Source organism: Melitaea cinxia, chromosome 26, assembly GCF_905220565.1.
Source record: "Melitaea cinxia chromosome 26, ilMelCinx1.1, whole genome shotgun sequence".
Lineage (NCBI taxonomy): Eukaryota > Metazoa > Arthropoda > Insecta > Lepidoptera > Nymphalidae > Melitaea > Melitaea cinxia.
The window spans coordinates 1171035-1191599 of NC_059419.1; the positions used below are offsets into that span (position 1 = coordinate 1171035).

General features: G+C 36.7%; 1 protein-coding gene across 1 annotated transcript in view; it reads left to right on the forward strand.

The window, feature by feature from the left end:
• The window catches only part of LOC123666507 (chloride channel protein 2), a 95442-nt gene that overhangs the window by 45194 nt on the left and 29683 nt on the right, over nucleotides 1-20565 (forward strand). The window contains exon 2 of the mRNA XM_045600590.1: nucleotides 19187-19349. Within this exon, the coding sequence (XP_045456546.1) occupies nucleotides 19187-19349 (163 nt within the window). The remainder of the gene's footprint in view (nucleotides 1-19186; nucleotides 19350-20565) is intronic.

Below are 20565 nucleotides of genomic sequence, written 5' to 3' on the forward strand. Positions count from 1 at the left end.
TGCTAAATATTCTTCTACCTATATCTTCAAAGTCACTAAAAAAGTCTAAGCCTAAGCCTAAAGACCTCGACGAAATTAAAAGCCCTGTCAAGTGCAGTAAACAATAGGAAGATTCGAAGACGTGATACCCAAGACCTCAGAGATCGTTAGCACCTGATCTCGTTACTCAATCAGCGACGTATCCCGTGGGAGGAAAGGATATATGGTATGATGAGGTAAATTCGCATTTAAGTGGTCACACGGTTAAGATTAAATGTAATTCGAGTGTGATTTAATTCAGAGTTTCCCTTCACTCGTAATACGATAACGTTGACCGAGTTTGATTGTCTGTTTGTATATCTGTTATCTTTGTTTCTTTGTGTCCAGTTCTTGCATATATTGCTTCATCCAGGTCTACAGATTTCGCCTAAAATAAATAGAAATTTGATGCTATGCTTCACCGCTCTGGTATAATGGTGCGTGTGCTGTGTCGGCGGTGCCTAAACACCGACGGTCGCAAGTTCGATTCTCGCTCGGAGTGAATATTTGTGTTATTACAAATATTTATTTCCAGTCAGGTGGACAGTCTTTCGGGTGCCCCACACCCCCGCCGTGCCTCGGAGAGCATGTTAAGCCGTCGGTCCCGGTTATTATCATGTATACCTGATAGCAATCGTTACTCATAGTAGGGAATATATCCGCCAATCTGCATTGGAGCAGCGTGATGGATTAAGCTATGATCCTTCTCCATTCAGGAAAGAGGTCTATACCCAGCAGTGGGACATTACAGACTGAAGCGTTTGATGTTAACAACACACGAATTTTGTGCGAAACCTGTATCTACAACGGCTCACACCACTAGAGCGGCGAATAAGCTGTCACGAAACCAATGCTATATATATATAATACAAGGAGCATGACAAGCGCATTGCCGACTGTACACCCGCCGTCACCACAGCTTATCTCGAGAAGCTCTGGGTATTTTACTAACCGCAGTAACACAACACTGCTTGAGAACAGTAGCTGTGATCTTCTGTATGATGAAAATACACATCGCGGTTTAGGTAACCTCCTGCTGAAGGTCTGCTCCAGATTTTAGGATTTTCTTCTGTTCAAATATATTTCCACTACCTCTACACATTTCCTTCTGTTAAAATAAGTATATTTCCACTACCTCTACACAAATAATGCTTATATAAATCCGACGTAAACTAATTGGTGAACTCTTTTATAATTGTGCTACTCATTGAACTAGATTGAGGTTTTAATGTAATGGCATTTGATTGACCACTGATGATTTCAATAATAAAAAACACTTAGCCTCCCATACTAGTCTTTCGAATGTCTTTCTTGCTGAATGAGACCTCCCATACTAGTCTTTCGAATGTCTTTCTTGCTAAATGAGGCCTCCCATACTAATCTTTCGAATGTCTTTCTTGCTGAATGAGACCTCCCATACTAGTCTTTCGAATGTCTTTCTTGCTAAATGAGGCCTCCCATACTAGTCTTTCGAATGTCTTTCTTGCTAAATGAGACCTCCCATACTAGTCTTTCGAATGTCTTTCTTGCTAAATGAGGCCTCCCATACTAGTCTTTCGAATGTCTTTCTTGCTAAATGAGAATGATCTAGATCTACCAATGGCGTTGAAGCATTTTCAAATAATAATGGAAACCTTGTCCCAGTACATTTTCTTTATCATAAATGTAGCGTATATTTAAAAAAAAGATCAATCAATCACTTCAGCCTAATACAGTCCACTGCTGGCCATAGGCCTCCACAATTTCGTGCCAAAAATGGCGTAAAAAAAAGATACTTCTCTTCAATTATTTACTCTCTTTTATTAAACTTTTTTACATATTTTTTCATCATCACAGCAGCCTTTCGCAGTCCACTACCGGACATAGGCCTCCACAAGTTCACGCCAAAAATGGCGTGAACTCATCTGTTTTGCCCATAGTCACCACGCTGGGCAGGCGGGTTGGTGACTACAGGACTGGATTTGTCACAATGCAAGACGCTGCTGCCCGTCTTCGGCTTGTGTATTTCAAAGCCATTAGTTAGTAGGATTAGTTAGTTAGTTGGATGGTTATCCCGCCATCGGTCGGCTTTATAAGTTCCAAGGTGGTAGTGGAACTGTGTTATCCCTTAGTCGCCTCTTACGACACCCACGAGAAGAGAGGGGGTGGCTATATTCTTTGATGCCGTAATCACACAGCATATAGTATTTTTGCAAATACTTCTTACAAATCGTAACAATTTTTTCTATAATAACAAATAATTAGTAAAAGATAAATCTTTAAAAACGTTAATGGTTGTCGCTAACACCGCGTTAATTGTCTTTACGATTACACCCGCGTACGTGTCGTTTAAATGTTTTCAACAAACTATAATTACACTTGTTTATCATAAATATACAATTAGTTATTTGAAAAGAAACGTTTTACATCTATTTAGAATATAACGACTGTGATTAAAAACGATTGTTAAAATGTTACTATACTTCACTCAACATGTGGAATATTGAACCCTGTATCGGTGGTCAGGAAACAAGACAGTCACAATCGCCCAAGTCATATAAACGCTAGCATGATAGCCAGGGCTGTGGCAGCGCTTACATCCTGAGATTAAAATATTACAACAAAAAAAAATCTTTTTTATAGTAGAGAATTGTTAAAAATGTATAAAACATTTATAGACAAAGACGTGCACGTAAACCCAAGGGACAGACAGATTTATGAACATTAAAACTCGACGTGAGAATTCTGTTATTTTAAAGTAATGAAATCTGGAAAAAAAGTTCAGGTCGCAAGAACACGCCTCAAATTAAAAAACCTGACAATAATTATTTTAAATATTAAAATAAATTAATTTTAAAATCTAAAACTACGTTTAAATAAATTGTCGGACAAAGAAGAAAAGTATTTTTAACGATTTCGTAAATAAGGAATGAATAAATAAGAAATGAATGTTGATTTGTAAAGTAATATTGTGATTATTAATTAATGTCCTTGGAATTCCTTATAAATTTTTTTATTTTTGGGATAAATTTTAATGTTAAATTTAATTGTATTATATTTTTTTATGATTTTTATAGTCGATTTTTTTTCTGTGATTTAATTTAATATGAATTTGTTATATATAACTTTATTTCTATATTGTGCGTCTGTTTTCTTTTTGCGAATTGTGTGTAAGACCTATAATTAAGGCAACACTTATACTTAATATTGTAAAAATTTATTCTTTTTCTGTTCTTGTTAGTGTATGTCTTGTTGGTGTTAATTTTAAATAAATAAATAAATAAGAATCCTCTGAACTATTGTTTAGAAGTTTTTTTTTGCGGAATAATGTAATACCTAAACATATATTAAACCTAAAACATGCATTTCACATGTAAATAATTAGTATGTTAACAAACAGCAAGAAGAGGCGTGGTAACGTCACTCCTGTGTTGAGGCGTTATTAATCAGAAGAGCAAACAAGTCGTGACTTACACATGGCGAATAATTTACATACAGACTACGATATAAACGAGAAAAAATCCGAATGTCAGTGCAAAATAAATGAGGTGTATAATTAGTACTTTAAAACTTAAAATAATTTGACTATCCACTAGATGCAGTTTGCTTTAACCCTGCTTTCTGCTCCGAGGTGTATAGATTAGATTCTCGCCTGAGTCTAGATGTAATTTACCTATTAAATTGTGTATGTATTATTTATTTACATGTAGGTACCTAAATTTATCAAAAATAATGTAGCTATATCAGTCGGATGTTACCTATATAACACATGGTTTGTATTGCTTATTATTTTAGGTTCAGACGAACGTGTGTAAATGCTAAACATATTTATTCATTTAATTAGCCACAGATGCTTATACATATATCAATGATTAAAACAATCAATTACAGTTTTCCTTACAACTTGAGAAATATCTTGAAGCCTTAATTTAAACCGAACTGACCTTTAAAGGAAGGATGTGGAAAACAATTAGCAAATTTTCTAATTAAAGTCACGTAGACGTAATGACAGTTAAATATGTAAATTAAGCAAGCTTTCCTTAGTTTCTATTTAAAATAAAGTTAAACCCCCAATTTCCTGTTTTTAAATTTTTGGACATAAGTTTTGCAAAATAGATCAGGTTACCGTTTCGAAAAATTAATTTAAAAATTGTCTAATGCAGACACTAAACGGGTTCCTTTAAAATCTATCAAGAAGAGGAATAGCAATTTTACTCTCGCCCCAATGGTTTTTGTAATGGTAAATATATTACTATGTACTAGCACTGAGGTTAGGACACAGCAGGAAATATTCTGCTCAAAATCTGAAGCAGCCCGACTGGGGATGTACTTCGTCCTTCCAGCAGGTCACAGGTAAATAATACAGCTCTCGAACAAGCAGTGTTGTGTTCCTGTAGTGACTAAGGTTACCAGAGCTCCCGGTGGAGATCAGGAGTAGGGTTGGCAACGCGCCTGTGATGCTTCTGGTGTTGCAGGCGTCTATAAGCTACGATTATCGCTTACCAGAAGGTGAGCTGTACGCTTGTTTGCCGACCTAGTTGTATAAGAAAATTGAAATACAACTTATAATATTTGTACATAGTTTTCAGGATCGGCAATGTGCTTATGGTTTTGGTTTTGCAGGCTTCTAAAGGCTACGGTAATCACTTACCGTCGGGCGGCCCGTCCGCGTATTCAATATAGGATTATTTGAAGGTGTCAATTTATCAAAAACTCAATTTAAAATTCAATACGTGTGCAACCTTTCATAAATCGATTGTCCTTCTGTCATATCCGTAGCATTGCACAGGGTCCATCGATTTTCCTGCATAGATATCGCATATCGACTTGGCTAACGATTATATATGTATGTATTATTCATACCGTTATGAATACAATCGAGAAAATTGATAAGGTAAAAACGAAATCGTCCTGAATTAATGCAGACGCGTGTATAGAATGAAGATTAGATGCATAGGAAATACAGGATGCAACTTAAATACTGAATCAGTTGAGTGGCGTAGTAGAGAATTTTCAAGCAGTTTTGTTTATAATTTCGTCCAGACTCGGGAAGGTAAGCGATGCAGACATTGGAGTTGAAAGAAGAGTCACATCCTACTTTCCCATTTTTTTTTTTATGTCACTAGGTCGGCAAACAATCGTACGACTCACCTGATGGTAAGGTGAACATTTATATATTGTCTTTTTTTATACAACTAGGTCGGTATATAAGCGGCTCACCTGGTGGTAAGCGATTACCGTAGCTTATAGACGGCTGCAACACCAGAACCATCGCAAGCGCATTGCCGATCCAATCCCCAATCACCCCCAGGAGCTCTGGTCACCTTACTCACCAACAGGAACACATTACTGCTTGAAAACAGTATTATTTTGCTGTGATCTTCTGTAAGGTCGAGGTACTACCCCAGTCGGGCTGCTCCATAATTTGAGCAGGAAATTCCTGCTGTGCCCTACCTCAGTTAATTGTTCCAGTACTAACACATTTAGCCACAATTGTGATAATTTCTTTTCTATATTAAATTTTACATTATGTGTATGTCCTGTAATGGAGATGTGTGTTATAAACCTTATTTTCAATGGAAAACAATAATGTTTTTCATTATAAATTCAGGGTTTTCAATCGAGGTCAACTTTTATCAAAAACGACCATTAATTTTACCTAGAACACACCACGACACTCTTTGTTGACCTACCTACTCGTAGTCTACGATTAACCTAATCTAAAAAAAACTTTATTTCAGTAGAATTTTGAACTATGATTTTACAAATTGAAATTATTTTCGTTTTAACAAAATTTTGGAACTAATTGGAACTACGTTCCTTATGGGGCGTTGCGGAAGGGTAGTCGCAAAAACGTCCATAACATTAAAAAAAGCGTAAGATTTTTATATATAGTCTATGTATGATGGCTATACAGTGTCTAATGTATAGTCTACGTGATGACTGCTTATTATATATTTTTATGAATCATTGTAAATAGAATGAAGTTATTAAGATAATTTTGTAATACATTTTTTATTATGATTTTTTTATAAATAAAAAAATCATAATAAAAAATGTATACCCGAATAATTATTTTCTTTATACCTCGAATCACTCGAAAGGAACTTGAAATTTATATTTTGTAATAAGGAACTTCGTTCCAATCTGGCGTCCCACGACACCACACGGTTTTTTTAATATATTTAATGTGAAGCTTGAGGCGATGTCGGGAGGGATCGTTTGCTGTTTCCTGACGTATTATTAATTTCTTGTTTTCTTATTATAACTAATTTATCGTATTTTAATATAGCTCTTTTACCCTTCCCTCTTTCTATTTTACCTGTTCCTGAAGCATTCTCCTTTTCTCTAAAATATGCTTTGGGTAATCTTCCTTAATATAGTAGTTTGTATCCCTTAATAACTTCTTTCATTTGAAAATTTCCACTTTCTAACCAACCGTGGTCAGTGTCATCACAATGGGCCTTGGTTTTTCTGTATTTCTCCCTCATCATCATTACAGCCTATACAGTCCACTGCTGGACATAAGCCTCCACAAGTTTACGCTAAAAATAACGTGAACTCATGTGTTTTGCCCATAGTCAGCATAGTCAGCTGGGCAGGCGGGTTGGTGACCGTACTCTGTGAACTGCATTTCTCCCTATTTTCCTGATTTCTTGAATTTCTATCCGATCTGCCGTTGGTTTTGAATTTCCATTCTACAGAGAAAAATCTGCAAGAAACTCGGGAGGTACTCCTAAAAAAACACTCCACTCCTAAAATGACACATTTAATCGTGCCTTACGTTACAAATATAATCGTATCTTGCATGAAATACAGCGCGTTGATCATTAGCATCGAATAACATCGAAATATTAAGGTATTAAAATAGAGGACAAGCTCTCGCTTACTAATCCTGATCTAATAACATAATCTCTGTTTGACCACTTACTAAACAATGTTCTGGCAAATATTTGCCTTATTGTTAAGTCCCAAGGCGAGCGAAGTCTCTTTATCCTGAAACTAATCTTGTTTGAATTGATCAAATTACTTTCATAGTATTTACATCTACGTAAAATACATTAATGTTCTTGACCGCATTAGCTTTTTGATAAAGACGGTTTTTGTTCGTTTGTGTGTGTGTGTGTTTACGTTTTTAATAATTTCATCTAAGGTTAAGTAAATTTTCAACTATCCAAGGATTTGTTCGTTTGGTAATTTTGTGTATTTAGTGATAATGTATTTGATACACGCGCTGGATTAGCCGAATAAGGATTTGTCCAATAGTTGGGATTACGTCTCCGTGTTTATGTGTCACATAGTTTTTTTTATACGATTAGTCTTTCCAAACACTGTCCTAAATTTAAACCCCTTATTTTATTTTCAGTCAGATTTTCAGAATATCCTAAATTTACATACTTATTCTGCCATTTCAATTATTATCATACGATTCTTTTTTGTCGCCTACTGACAGTTTTGTTCTAATGTATATGTAATTATGTACATAATATAAAGTCAATATTTTTGATATGTTTTATTTAGTTTGTATGTTGACAGTTCTTATAAATTTTCTTTGTATACCAAACTAAAATTACTTTTCTTAAAATCTGACAGCAGAAGGTTATTAAATTTGGAGTATCGCGACGGGGGAAGTACATCAACCTTACAGAATACCACAATTAATTAATATGACTCCCACAAAGTGTTGTTTTCCAGTAGTTAGTGTGTGAGTGAAAGTAGTCAGAACCTTTTGTCGGTTTAAAGTTAGTGTCGTACTGTACCAATTCAGCTTACTGTTAAGAGATGTAGTCTATAGTCAAGGTCCAAGAATCGTGATCCAGTGATTTATTTTATTTCGAATTATATTCACCTAAATTTAATTGAAGATAAATAATGTTTAAAGAAAACTAAGCGTAACTAAATGATTTTAGACTTTTCTCTACAAAAATGTCTTATTTCTTTAAAAATATTATCTTAAAGTAAAAAATATGACTTGTTAAATATAATGATTATAAAAGTGCTATGATCTTTATGATAGTTATGATTTATGCTGTGCTAGATTTGTCCATATTTATTTTGTCGACAACTGATGAAAACAAATTCTGTACGTTATGATTCATCATTTACAAATGATAAAGAAGATTGAAATATAAATACTGATAGTGAGCTTTGACCTTCTCTCAAGATATATAATCCTATTTGTATTCAATAACACTGCGATTGATTTAGGAGAGTAACCGCTGAGTTTATTGTTGACTCTTCTGAGTGCCTAGTGCGAGTTTTATTCACAGGAACATGACAGAAACGCGTTTATACGTGAAGATTATTTTTTATGGAAATTTAAGCAGTGCAGCCTGGACGATAAAGAATAGTATACGATACAATCGATACAGAGTCATCTAGCGGCAAACGCGAGAACTAGGTTGAAATGCCGAATTTCCCATACAAAATGAAGTTAAAATTTACGCCCGTTATTGCGAGACGGATTAAACAAAACTCGCACTAGGCACACTGATGAGATTCTGGATTCGATTCAAGTCTCGTATGTGTACATACGAGACATACAAGTATATTACATACAAGTATATTATATGAAAGAAAGTAAGAAATAAAACATTTATTGGATCACACACAAGAGATAACAACAAATATTTTGAATCGACTATAGAAAGTAACATACACATAAGACTCTCACAATGTTTAAACTATCGTGTGCCTCAGGAATGCGCCAAATTGGTTCAGTTCGACATAATTCGGATTACCATAGTAAAAATGGTACCCGACAGCGGTTTTCAACCAAACCATAGGACGAGTGCGTCACTGATTTCAGTTTCATACGAATAATATTAGTGTATGCTCGCAAACGAAAAGAATAATTGTGTTTGCTCACAAACGAAAAAAAAACGACTTCAATTACATCGCCGATCAATACAACGTAGATCGACGAAAAAATAGTCAAGTAACTACGCGTTATCAAAGATTACTCAAAAAGTAGTAGTAGTAGTCCTGGTTTCCTTATCATGGCACCAAACTAGGGATATCCCCTTTCCAACAAAAAAAGAATTATCAAAATCGGCACATCCAATAGAAAGTTATGCGATATAATACAACGTAGGTCGACGAAAAAAGCGTCAATTAAAAACGCATTTTTAGATATAACTCGAAAAGTAGTTGTTAGATCTTAAATTAAAATGGGACCAATTGACATAGACCACCTTTCGATTAAAAAAAAAATTGTCGAAATCGGTCCACCCGGTCAAAAGTTCTGATGTAACATACATAAAAAAAAAAAAAAAAATACAGGCGAATTGAGAACCTAATCCTTTTTTGGAAGTCGGTTAAAAACCGACTTCAATTACAACGACAAGTAATACAACGTAAGTAGACGAAAAAAAATAACAAACGCATTAGTCGTCATTACGATTTTAGAGGGTTTCCCCGATTTCTCTGGGATTCCATCATCAGGTGCTGGCTTTCTTGTCATGATACCACACTTGGGATATCTCCTTTCCAACAAAGAAAGAATTATCAAAATCGGATTATAAACAACGAAGTTATCCCCGAACATACGTAGTTAGTATATTTTATATATATACGGTCGAATTGAGTAACCCCCTCCTTTTTTGGAATCAGTTAATAAACTATTAAATATAAATAAAAAAACAAACGTAACGTAATAGGTCAGAAATTATACCAACACCACCATAAACACATACACACATATTTATATAGGGTCATACATGCTGTGTCGTTACGGCACCAAAGAATATAGCCACCCCCTCTCTTCCCGTGGGTGTCGTAAGAAGCGACTAAGGGATAACAAGGTTCCACTACCACCTTGGAACTTAAGAAGCCGACCGATGGCGGGATAACCATCTAACCGCTGGCTTTGAAAGACACAGGCCGAAGACAGGCAGCAGCGTCTTAGATGCGACAAAGCCAGCCCTGCGGTCACCAACCCGCCTGTCCCGCGTGGTGACTATGACATGGCAACACACATGAGTTCACGCATTTTTGACGCGAACTTGTGGAGGCCTATGTCCAGCAGTAGACTGCAATAGGCTTATGATGATGATACTTGGTCTAAATATATATACATAAGACCAAATATAAGTAAGGACTAGGTAGTATCCATTATGTGGCTGAGGCATTTGCGATCATATCCGTTATCTGTTGCTCGCAACAAGGAACTGCTTTAAACGCCGTCGGAACGTATATATGACAGTTTTTAAGGTGGTACTGAAAATGCCAGTAAAGAAAAGCTTCATTCAGCATATAAACAACAAAAAAAAAATTCATAAATCAGCAAAATATTCACCAAATGTTAATACTTACTAGAGCTCCTGGAATTGTCACCTACTAGTGAAAAACAACAGAATAGTTGTCAAGCAAAATGACTTCTCTGATAAACCTGTAGGCGGTGTTAGTTGTAAAAATGTATATGTACCAGGCTGTTACGTAAACACAAGTATTAAGTTGCCTACCGTAGGAGCAGATGACTGTGTGTCTATGCTAAACCTATTTATGTTTATATCACAACACAAGTCATACATTAAAATCACATTATCATACACCGAGACGGTCGTGAGTGTTTATTGAAGATTTAATCACAAGCCATTTCAATTATAATATGAATGTATAATATGTAACTATTGTGAGTTAAGTAATTGTTCTCAAAAGTAGAAGACGTGTTTACATAACATTCATTATGACCTTGAATTAATTTCACATTCTAGTTAAATGTAGGTAACAATGAAATGTAAAATATATGTATTTATATTAATTCGTAAAAGCTCTTGTCTATGCTAGGCAATAATCTCTGTAGAAGAAATTGACAAAAAAGCTGTAGAAGCAATGTGATCCTTACAAGTATCTATATACCTTTTTACGAAAATTGCGCGGACGGAGGAGAATGAAATTTTGTGCACTTATCGTTTATATAGAGAAGGAGTGCATAATGCTAATACTTCTTTTTTGTAATTAAAATAAAAAAATCATTACACAGACCACCATGTATTTGACACACACACACGCATATACGAGTATACTCTTTTGTTTAATGTTCAGACTTATAATTTAAATTAATTAAGGTCGAATTTCGACCTCTGGGCGACCACTAGTTTAATTATAATTATCCCAACTCTTATTACAATAATAAATAAAATATTTTATTAAAAAAAAAACAATTTTTTTTTAAGTATTGCCATTTTAATTTGAGATTTATACTTTTGTTCTGCCTTGTTATACTATAAATCTTAGGAATATATAAAAAACTAAATCATATCGTGTAGAACGCCATACAAGAGCAGTTACAAATAATAATTACCGTAGCCCATAGACGCCTGCAGCACCGAAGCATCGAAAGCGCGTTGCTAACCATATCCTCGACCCTCCGCAGGAGCTCTGGACACCTTACCATAGAAACAAACCACTACTTTGCAGTGGTATGCAGCTGTGATTTTCTGTAAGGATGAGGTACTTCCCCCGTCAGGCTGATTTTGTGCATGATGTATTAGGATATTGTCGTTCAATTAATACCGCGTATATAGTCGCGCGGAAGACTTAGTTTCAAAATAAATCGTATAAAGTATCACTTTAATACACATACCGAAAGAAATCATTGAACTCAATACTGAACACTCGCTACGTTCGCATCTGAAACTCTTCGAGCGTGAACACAATGACATTTGAAAACGTTAATTGGTTTATCGCCTTCGAAGAGCGTTGAAATTGTGTCGCTAAGGCTCGCTACATATTGGCGTATTATCCATTAATAATATTTGGCTACAATAAAACTATAAATAAACCCAGGGAACAAATTTTTCCTTTTTTTTTTAGAATAATATTTTCAATTCATAGAACAAAAATAAAAATTGCTATTGGTATTTGACTTTTACTGTATTTCTTCTGATGTCCGCGACAGTGTAAGACCACATGGATCGACATCGACGCTTACGAATTCAAATCAGAACTAGTAAAAATAAAAATACTGCATAGGTCATATAAGTACTTTCATGCTTTGCAGTAAAAGTAAACATGTGTGTTTACTGAATTTGGATGACACATACAGACTTTCGTCAATATATCATCATTACATAGTATAAAACAAAGTCGCTTCCCGTTGTCTGATTTTTTTTAATGTCACTAGGTCGGCAAACAAGCGTACGGCTCACCTGATGGTAAGCGATTACCGTAGCTTATAGACACCTGCAACACCAGAAGCATCGCAAGCGCGTTGCCGACCCAATCCCCAATCCCCCCAGGAACTCGGTCACCTTACTCACCAACAGGAACACAATACTGCTTGAAAACGGTATTATTTAGCTGTGATCTTCTGTAAGGTCGAGGTACTACCCCAGTCGGGCTGCTCCATATTTTGAGCAGGAAATTCCTGCTGTGCCCTACCTCAGTTAAATGTACTGTATGCTTAGATCTTTAAAACTACGCAACGGATTGTGATGTGGTTTCCTTTACTAAATAGTGATTCCAGAGGAAGTTTTACCTATATGTCTAATACATGCATAATATAGAGGAACACTGATAGTTTTTGCAAGCCGGGGCGGGTCGCTAGTATTTTAATTTTGTAGATTAGTTTATCCTTCTAAATAGAGAAAGTTCAACAGGAATTCGATTCGAGACAAACATCATTATATGTCTAATACATGCATAATATAGAGGAACACTGATAGTTTTTGCAAGCCGGGGCGGGTCGCTAATATTTTAATTTTGTAGATTAGTTTATCCTTCTAAATAGAGAAAGTTCAACAGGAATTCGATTCGAGACAAACATCATTGCGTATTTAGCACTAGCAAGACGCCATTGAGGTTTCGTCTCTAAAGAATATATCGTATCAGCGGTACAGAATTAATTATGAGAAAACTTGCACTTCTGAGAAAATTTTAAGATATAACAAATTCATCAACTCCCCAATAATATTATGAGCTAAAATCGATTAAAGTTTGATGTAAAACTATCACATATTGAGACAGTAACGTAGGGTGGGTTTTTGCCGCCGGGGTCCACCGAAAATTTGCCGCCCTATATTTTTTTTTTTACAATTTTTATCTGAGCTATATTATATTAGAATTATCTGAGCTGTATTATATAGATTTTCGTTTTCGAAAAAAATAACTAAATTTTTTACACACATGAAATTATCTCAATTCATTTTTTTTTACACAAAGTCTACCAAAATTTAGCTGTTATTTTTTTTTTTTTTTTGTTATTAAAAATGTCTATTTCGACCGGAATATTTATTCCAAAAATATTACGTTAATACAACTACAACTCAAAGGCGGATTTTTTGTATAAACAGCGGTAATGTGAAACCGCGGTGGAAATCTAGCGTACATTCTCGATTATTGATAACTATTTCAAATTTCCATATTAGAAAAATAATTGCGATAACCTTATTAGAACTATTTAAGAGAGAAGAGGACGAACCTTGCAAAATTTATCTTTTTACATAGGTACTAAGTAATTGACATAGTTATTTTGTTTATCAGAATATGTATATTTTTTTTAATGAAAAAAAACCTGTAATGTATCGGCAATTTTAACAGTTTTGATGAATCGTGAATAGTGTGCCGTTGTCTGTGTGCTGTGTGTGCATGTTTTAAACGACTTCAAAGAGGTTCTCAATTCAACTTTTTTCTTCTCTATTTTTAAGTATGTTTATTACCTTATAACTTTTTACTGTGTTTACCAATTATGATGAATCTGTTTTTATTTAAAAAAGGTGGTGCTTCGAATAGTTTTTGAATTATTCTTAGTAATGCGTATTTGACATCTCATTTCCATACTTGTTGATATGAATTGGAGTCAGCTTTCATTCATTTGCAAGCAAAAAATTTTGATATCATTTACTCTACGTTTTATTATAATTTTAATTTTGTTCGAGAAGGTTTGTAACACTTTCGATAGTTAAAAAGACCATTAGGTACTTTACTAATAAAAGTAGTTCATTAGATATAACATACCATTAACCGACATACCTTGGACTGGATATTTTGTTGAAATAAGTATAAACATTTTTGTGCTATAATGATTTCGTCGTAGTAATTAATAACCACAACACGTCAAAGTTTACTTTGAAGTTAGTCTTAAACTTAAAAATATAAACAAAAAGAATAATGAGTCAAAAATACTAATGTATGTTTGCGGAGATCCTGTCACACAACAAATTGAACTGGACTTGCACTATACGGATTACGTTGCTCGAATATTCATTTAAAAGTATCCGAAAGCCCAAGAAGCTTAGGCTAACCGACTTTTACTAATTATGGATTTTATATGGGTGCATTACATATATAATCCACGCGACCACTCCAGAATTGTAAATTATTCGAAATATAAACTATATTACAATGAATGAATCAAAAATTGACCGCTCCAGCGGGATTCGAACCCGCGTCTCCAACCGACCGTGTCGGCGCTCTAGCCAATTAAGCTATGGAACGATGTATTTTTTTAATTTTTGATATGATATTCAAAAATGTTTAGAATTCCTAATGTGGGGGTAACACAAAAATAAAATCGTAGGTATTAATAATAGCATGGTGTCGTCTCCTGTCAAAGATTTTCATTGTAATATGAAACTTTGAATAGTTACGGGTCTCTGTAAAGAACTCACTATAGACGGCGCCACGGTTCGCTTAAACCGAAAATAAAAATCATCATATCAAAAATTTCGCTCTAGCGGGTACATCGTTCCATAGCTTAATTGGCTAGAGCGCCGACACGGTCAGTCGGAGACGCGGGTTCGAATCCCGCTGGAGCGGTCAATTTTTGATATGATATTCAAAAATGTTTAGAATTCCTAATGTGGGGGTAACACAAAAATAAAATCGTAGGTATTAATAATAGCATGGTGTCGTCTCCTGTCAAAGATTTTCATTGTAATATGAAACTTTGAATAGTTACGGGTCTCTGTAAAGAACTCACTATAGACGGCGCCACGGTTCGCTTAAACCGAAAATAAAAATCATCATATCAAAAATTTCGCTCTAGCGGGTACATCGTTCCATAGCTTAATTGGCTAGAGCGCCGACACGGTCAGTCGGAGACGCGGGTTCGAATCCCGCTGGAGCGGTCAATTTTTGATATGATATTCAAAAATGTTTAGAATTCCTAATGTGGGGGTAACACAAAAATAAAATCGTTGGTAGAAATAAGTATAGTTTAACTTACAATTGTTTTTATTAAGATTAGCTTAGCAAATTATACGTCTCTTTAATATTTTTAAAAAAGGCTGAATCGTTGACCTTAGTTGGGGTCTACGGTTCTGCAATTCCAAAACACGAAACTAAAGGCAAAAGCAAAATAAAATAAAGGCTTAATAGAGGTATTTACAACAAATAATTATAGCTTTCGTTGCTCGCTCACTTCAGCCTATAATATCCCACTGCTGCTCAGCCTAATATCCTCAATAAGCCTCTTTCGCCATGTAAGAGAAGGATCATAGCCTAATCCACCACGTTGCTCCAATGCAGATTGGCGGATATATTCCCTACTATGAGTAACGATCGCTATCAGGTGTACATGGTAACAACCAGGACCGACGGCTTAACGTGTTCTCCGAGGCACGAACCTACAAGGACTGCACAAACACCCAGACCACGGCAAACATCTGTATAACCAATACAAATGTTTGTCATGTGCGCGGATCGACCCCGCAACCGCCAGCACAACAGTTACAAACCATTCGTTGCGCCAACGCGTCCATAAAATACTTCACGCAAAATTTTGCCATTTTTGTCCACCTTCCCCCTTTGTACCGCTAAGTTACACTTTCAGCGACCCCCTAACAAATATTAAGCCACAACTGTTACAGACCTCTCTGCACTTATATTTTTTTGTTATTTCGAAAGTATACATTAATTCATATGTATATAATAATAATTAGGCTTTTTAAGTAAATGAAAATGAATTTCCATCGTCATTGAAAAGTTTTAAAAACTGTCAAGTTATGCAAAAATGAAAAAAAAAAGTTAACTGCGAATGTCAAATTTTTTTCGACTAACCTTTTGTAATATCTCTTCACGCAAAACAAAACCCCCTCTCCTTATTTGGGAACGTTGTTTTATGGACAACCCGGACCAACACCGGACAACTGTCCAAGGGGCACAAGAAGAGTGTGGCGATATGAGTTAGCGGACTGGGAAGAGATGCGGCATTTCTATGCATCTTTCCCATGGCGGCAAGTCTGTTTTTCCTCGGGTGACCCCTCGTGTTCGGCTGAGGCAGTTGCGGGCGTGATCCGACAGGGAATGGAATACTTTATACCCTTCTCTGACATATCGCTCGACCACAAATCCCGACCTTGGTACAACGCTGAGTGCGCCCATGCTGAAGCCCTTAAAGAGTCTGCTTACAAAGCTTGGGTACAGGTCCGCGATGCCAAAGCTGGAGCGCGGGGGGTTCGCACGAGGAAGAAAGCTTTTAATTCAGCCACCAAGTCCTGCAAACGGATATTACAAAAGGCCCGATTCGACCATATCCGTCGTATAGGCGCTAAACTTGCCTCCTACCCCCCTGGTAGTAAACAATTCTGGTCTCTGTCGAAGGCAGTAGAGTCCAATTTCTGCCGCCATACATTGCCTCCTCTGCAGAAGCCTGATGGTTCGCTAGCTCACTCGGCAGTGGAAAAGGCAAACTTGTTTGCATCTCTCTTTGCGAGCAATTCGCGTCTTGACGCTAGCTCTACACAACCACCATCCTTGCCTCGATGTGACTCTTCTATGCAAGAGATTACGATCCACAATAAAGAGGTCCGTAGAGTTTTGCTGAACCTTGACGTGAATAAGACTAGTGGACCTGACGGTATACCTGCGCGCGTCCTAAAGGCCTGTGCACCTGAGCTGTCTCCTGTTCTCACGCGCCTGTACCGCCTCTCTCTTCAAACTAGAACGGTGCCAAAATCTTGGAAGCTGGCTAATGTGCAGCCAGTGCCCAAAAAGGGTAGCCGAGTGAATCCCTGCAACTACCGACCAATCGCCATCACCTCCATGCTCTGCAAAGTCATGGAAAAGGTACTTAACAGCAAGTTGCTGAACTACCTAGAGGACAATGAACTCCTCAGTGACCACCAATACGGCTTTCGTCAGGGGCGGTCTACTGGAGATCTTCTGGTGTATGTCACACACTGCTGGGGCGAAGCCATTGAGAAACATGGTGAGGCACTCGCTGTATCACTAGATATCTCGAAGGCCTTCGACAGGGTTTGGCACGCAAGTCTCCTTAGCAAACTTCCTGCTTACGGCATCCCTGTTGACTTTTGTAGCTGGATTTCAGACTTTTTGAGTGAACGGTCGATCAGAGTGGTCGTGGACGGCTGCTCCTCTGACCTGATGGATATAAACGCCGGCGTCCCTCAAGGTTCTGTTCTCTCTGCAACTCTTTTCCTGCTCCATATTAACGACATGCTACGACCAGGCATTGTTGGATACGCAGATGACAGTACGATTGTTGAGAGATATTTGTCCAGCGCAAAAGACAGCAGGGACGTAATACGTTCTCAGAGAGAGGCCATGGTGGAACGAACAAATTCAATACTGGAGCAAGTATCCCAATGGGGTGATTGCAACCTGGTCACGTTCAACGCCGCCAAAACGCAGGCCTGTTTATTCTCCACCAAACGGAGTCCTTTCAACTTGACTCCTACTTTCCGTGGTACACCTGTCCCTGTGTCCGATACCCTCGACCTCCTTGGCATAGAGTTGAATTCTAACCTCAACTTTGGCAATTACATTGAGTCCAAAGCGCAAACTGCGGCCAGAAAGCTTGGCATCTTAAATAAGGTTAAGCGATATTTCACGCCTAAACAGCTTCTTACGCTATACAAAGCTCAAATCCGATCGTGCATGGAATATTGTAGTCACTTGTGGGATGGCTCAGCTAAATATCAACTCGCCACACTGGACTCAGTGGAACGCAGAGCCAAGCGGCTTATCGGTAATGCCAGGTTGGTGAAATCTCTTCATACTCTGGCTCACCGAAGAAAGGTTGCCAGTCTAACGGTCTTTTACAGGTTGTACTTTGGAGAGTGTGCCCTGGAGCTGCACGAGCTCATACCCCCATCTCCTTTCTTCCATCGGACTTTCAGACGTACCGCGGGCTTTCATTCCTACCTGATTGATATACCTTTCATACGTACAAAGCGCTTCGAATCATCTTTTTTAATGCGCACAGCCAAGGAATGGAATTCCCTGCCGGCGTCTGTATTTCCGAGTTCATATAACCCGAACATATTTAAAGCGCGAGTGAACAGGCTTCTTCTGGGCGAACTCGCTCCATCTTCGACCTCGTCTGTGCTCTAGGGCTAGACTGAGGTCAAGAGTAAGCCCATATCGTAATAAAAAAAAAAAAAAAAAAAAAAAAACCCCTAACTGCGCTACTAAACTATTGCTACCTATTTAATTTACCATTTCACGGCCTCAGTTACACTTAAGAAGCAATCATTTATCTTAAGGCAAACACACGTGAGATTATCTGGTATCTTGATCAAACAAAGCCTGGAGGTTTACCTTGTCGATTTAAGCAATTTCGAATTTCGCTTCATTTATGGTTAGGTTATATCACTGACCATAACTCCTATATTAATCAAGTAATAGTAATAAATAATTATTCGAGTGGTAATAATTCAAAACGTATTTATTAATGTTACAGTAATTAGTTTTAAGAAAGACGCAAGAAATAACATAAAATATGGATGACGAAGAAATTGTCGAAAGAGGAAAGCGAGTTGTGGTATTTTTTTTTTTTTTATATAGAAAAAAGTATTCAGGCTGTGTACTAAAGTTGTAATATTGTTTCGCGATTCCATTAGTTCTGATGGTCATTTTCCGTCAAATTGTTGTTTATGAGTTAATTTATATAATAGCATTACATAATCATCTTCAATATATTAAATCATAAGTGCTTATTCCTTTACTAAATGCGTTACTTGAACAATTAAAAATCAAATCGACTGTTTATTATACGCCATCAAACATCACACTACTGCCCGTAATAGTAGAGCAGAAATTTTAAACGTGGTCCTATGTAATCGTGGACATTATGTTCTAGGTTAGGTTAGGTTATAAGGCCTGTAACCCTTCAATATTATCGTGAAAGTAGAAAATGAAACAAAGTTTCCAACTACAAGTATGCAAAATGGTAAACTGGATATAATTTATATAAATGTGACTCAAACTCATTTGTCTGTTACAGATGTATGGTCGCTACCAACGCGACCTTAGTGAAGCTGCCAGAGAAGAAGCTAGAAGACTCAGAAGACTCCGCAAGAGACGACGGAAAGACGACAAACTACGACAGAAGGAGCTCGAAGCGACGGGCAAACATCGACCGAGGGGGAAATTCTTTAAAGTATTAGGTGGGTAGACTGATAATTTACTAAAACAATTGTGATGGAAATAAAAGTTCTTCTATGTATACGCCTAACTGTTTAGTATCTAGAATTAATGTTGGTAGACCAGTTTTGTACCAACACTTACTTGCGTTTGTCACCAGTGTTTAAAATTCAGAAACCCACAGGGTGTTGCGGAGGCTGATTAAAGATCTCTGGTAACATCTACTTGTCATTATTTTCTTTACCACCACAATAGAATTCCCTTTAGACTGTGTGCCTACGAACTGTGGTGATTAAATTAACTATCATAAGATCAACTGTCTCGTCTTCTTCTAGTTATTTCAACTCATTCTGACTGTTGGCATCATTTTGAATAATTTAAGCACTTTACGATCAGAAGTATTGCATCTATAAATCATTTATATTTATTTATATGGCTCAGTATAATTACAAGACAAAAAACGGTCTCATATTTGTATATCTACATTTTTAGTTAAAAAAGTTGTTGAATCTTTTTTTGTCATCTATATTGCTTTGTTATGATGTTTACCTTGTGTTAATATGATTTAAATTACATATAAATTGCACTCCGTAAGACATGCGGTATCATTATCTTAAATATCTACGTTTCAAAAAAAAGTCTGCACTTGAATGATGCAAAAACTTGAAAATGTTAAATTTTTCCTCTTTGATAAGAAGTGGTTTAGTATTTTTTTGTTTCGTCAAACTTATCGACGAATTTTTACATGTGTGATGCTTAGAAAGTCTTAATATTGTTACGAACACACAAAGAAATTAGCGGTAACCATTGAAACCACACAAAGACAGAGACCGCTTGAAAATCTCTACTCAATACTAGATGGCGTTAGAGGAATTACTGTGGAACTATATAGAATTATAGTCTCGAAAACCGGGTACATGCGCGAACTTTCCAGAATGGTCTGGGCTTCGTCTCGGCCGATATAAATAGCCGCAGGCAGGTGAGCGAGTTCAGTTCAGTTTGAGCGATTTTCGAGGCGACTTCAAAGTGAAAACTAGTGATCAAGAGTGGTACCAGCGAAACCTACGACATTGGCTACGACTTAGGACATCGTTAGTGCTTAGTGTTTGAACCTAGTGCTTTGTGTTTGAACCTAGTGCTTTGTGTTGGACCTAGTGCTAGTGAATAAATTCTCCAAAAGAGTCAGCAGGTCTTTCTCTCCAAATCCTTCGAACCTTAACACGTAAGAACTGGTGTTGG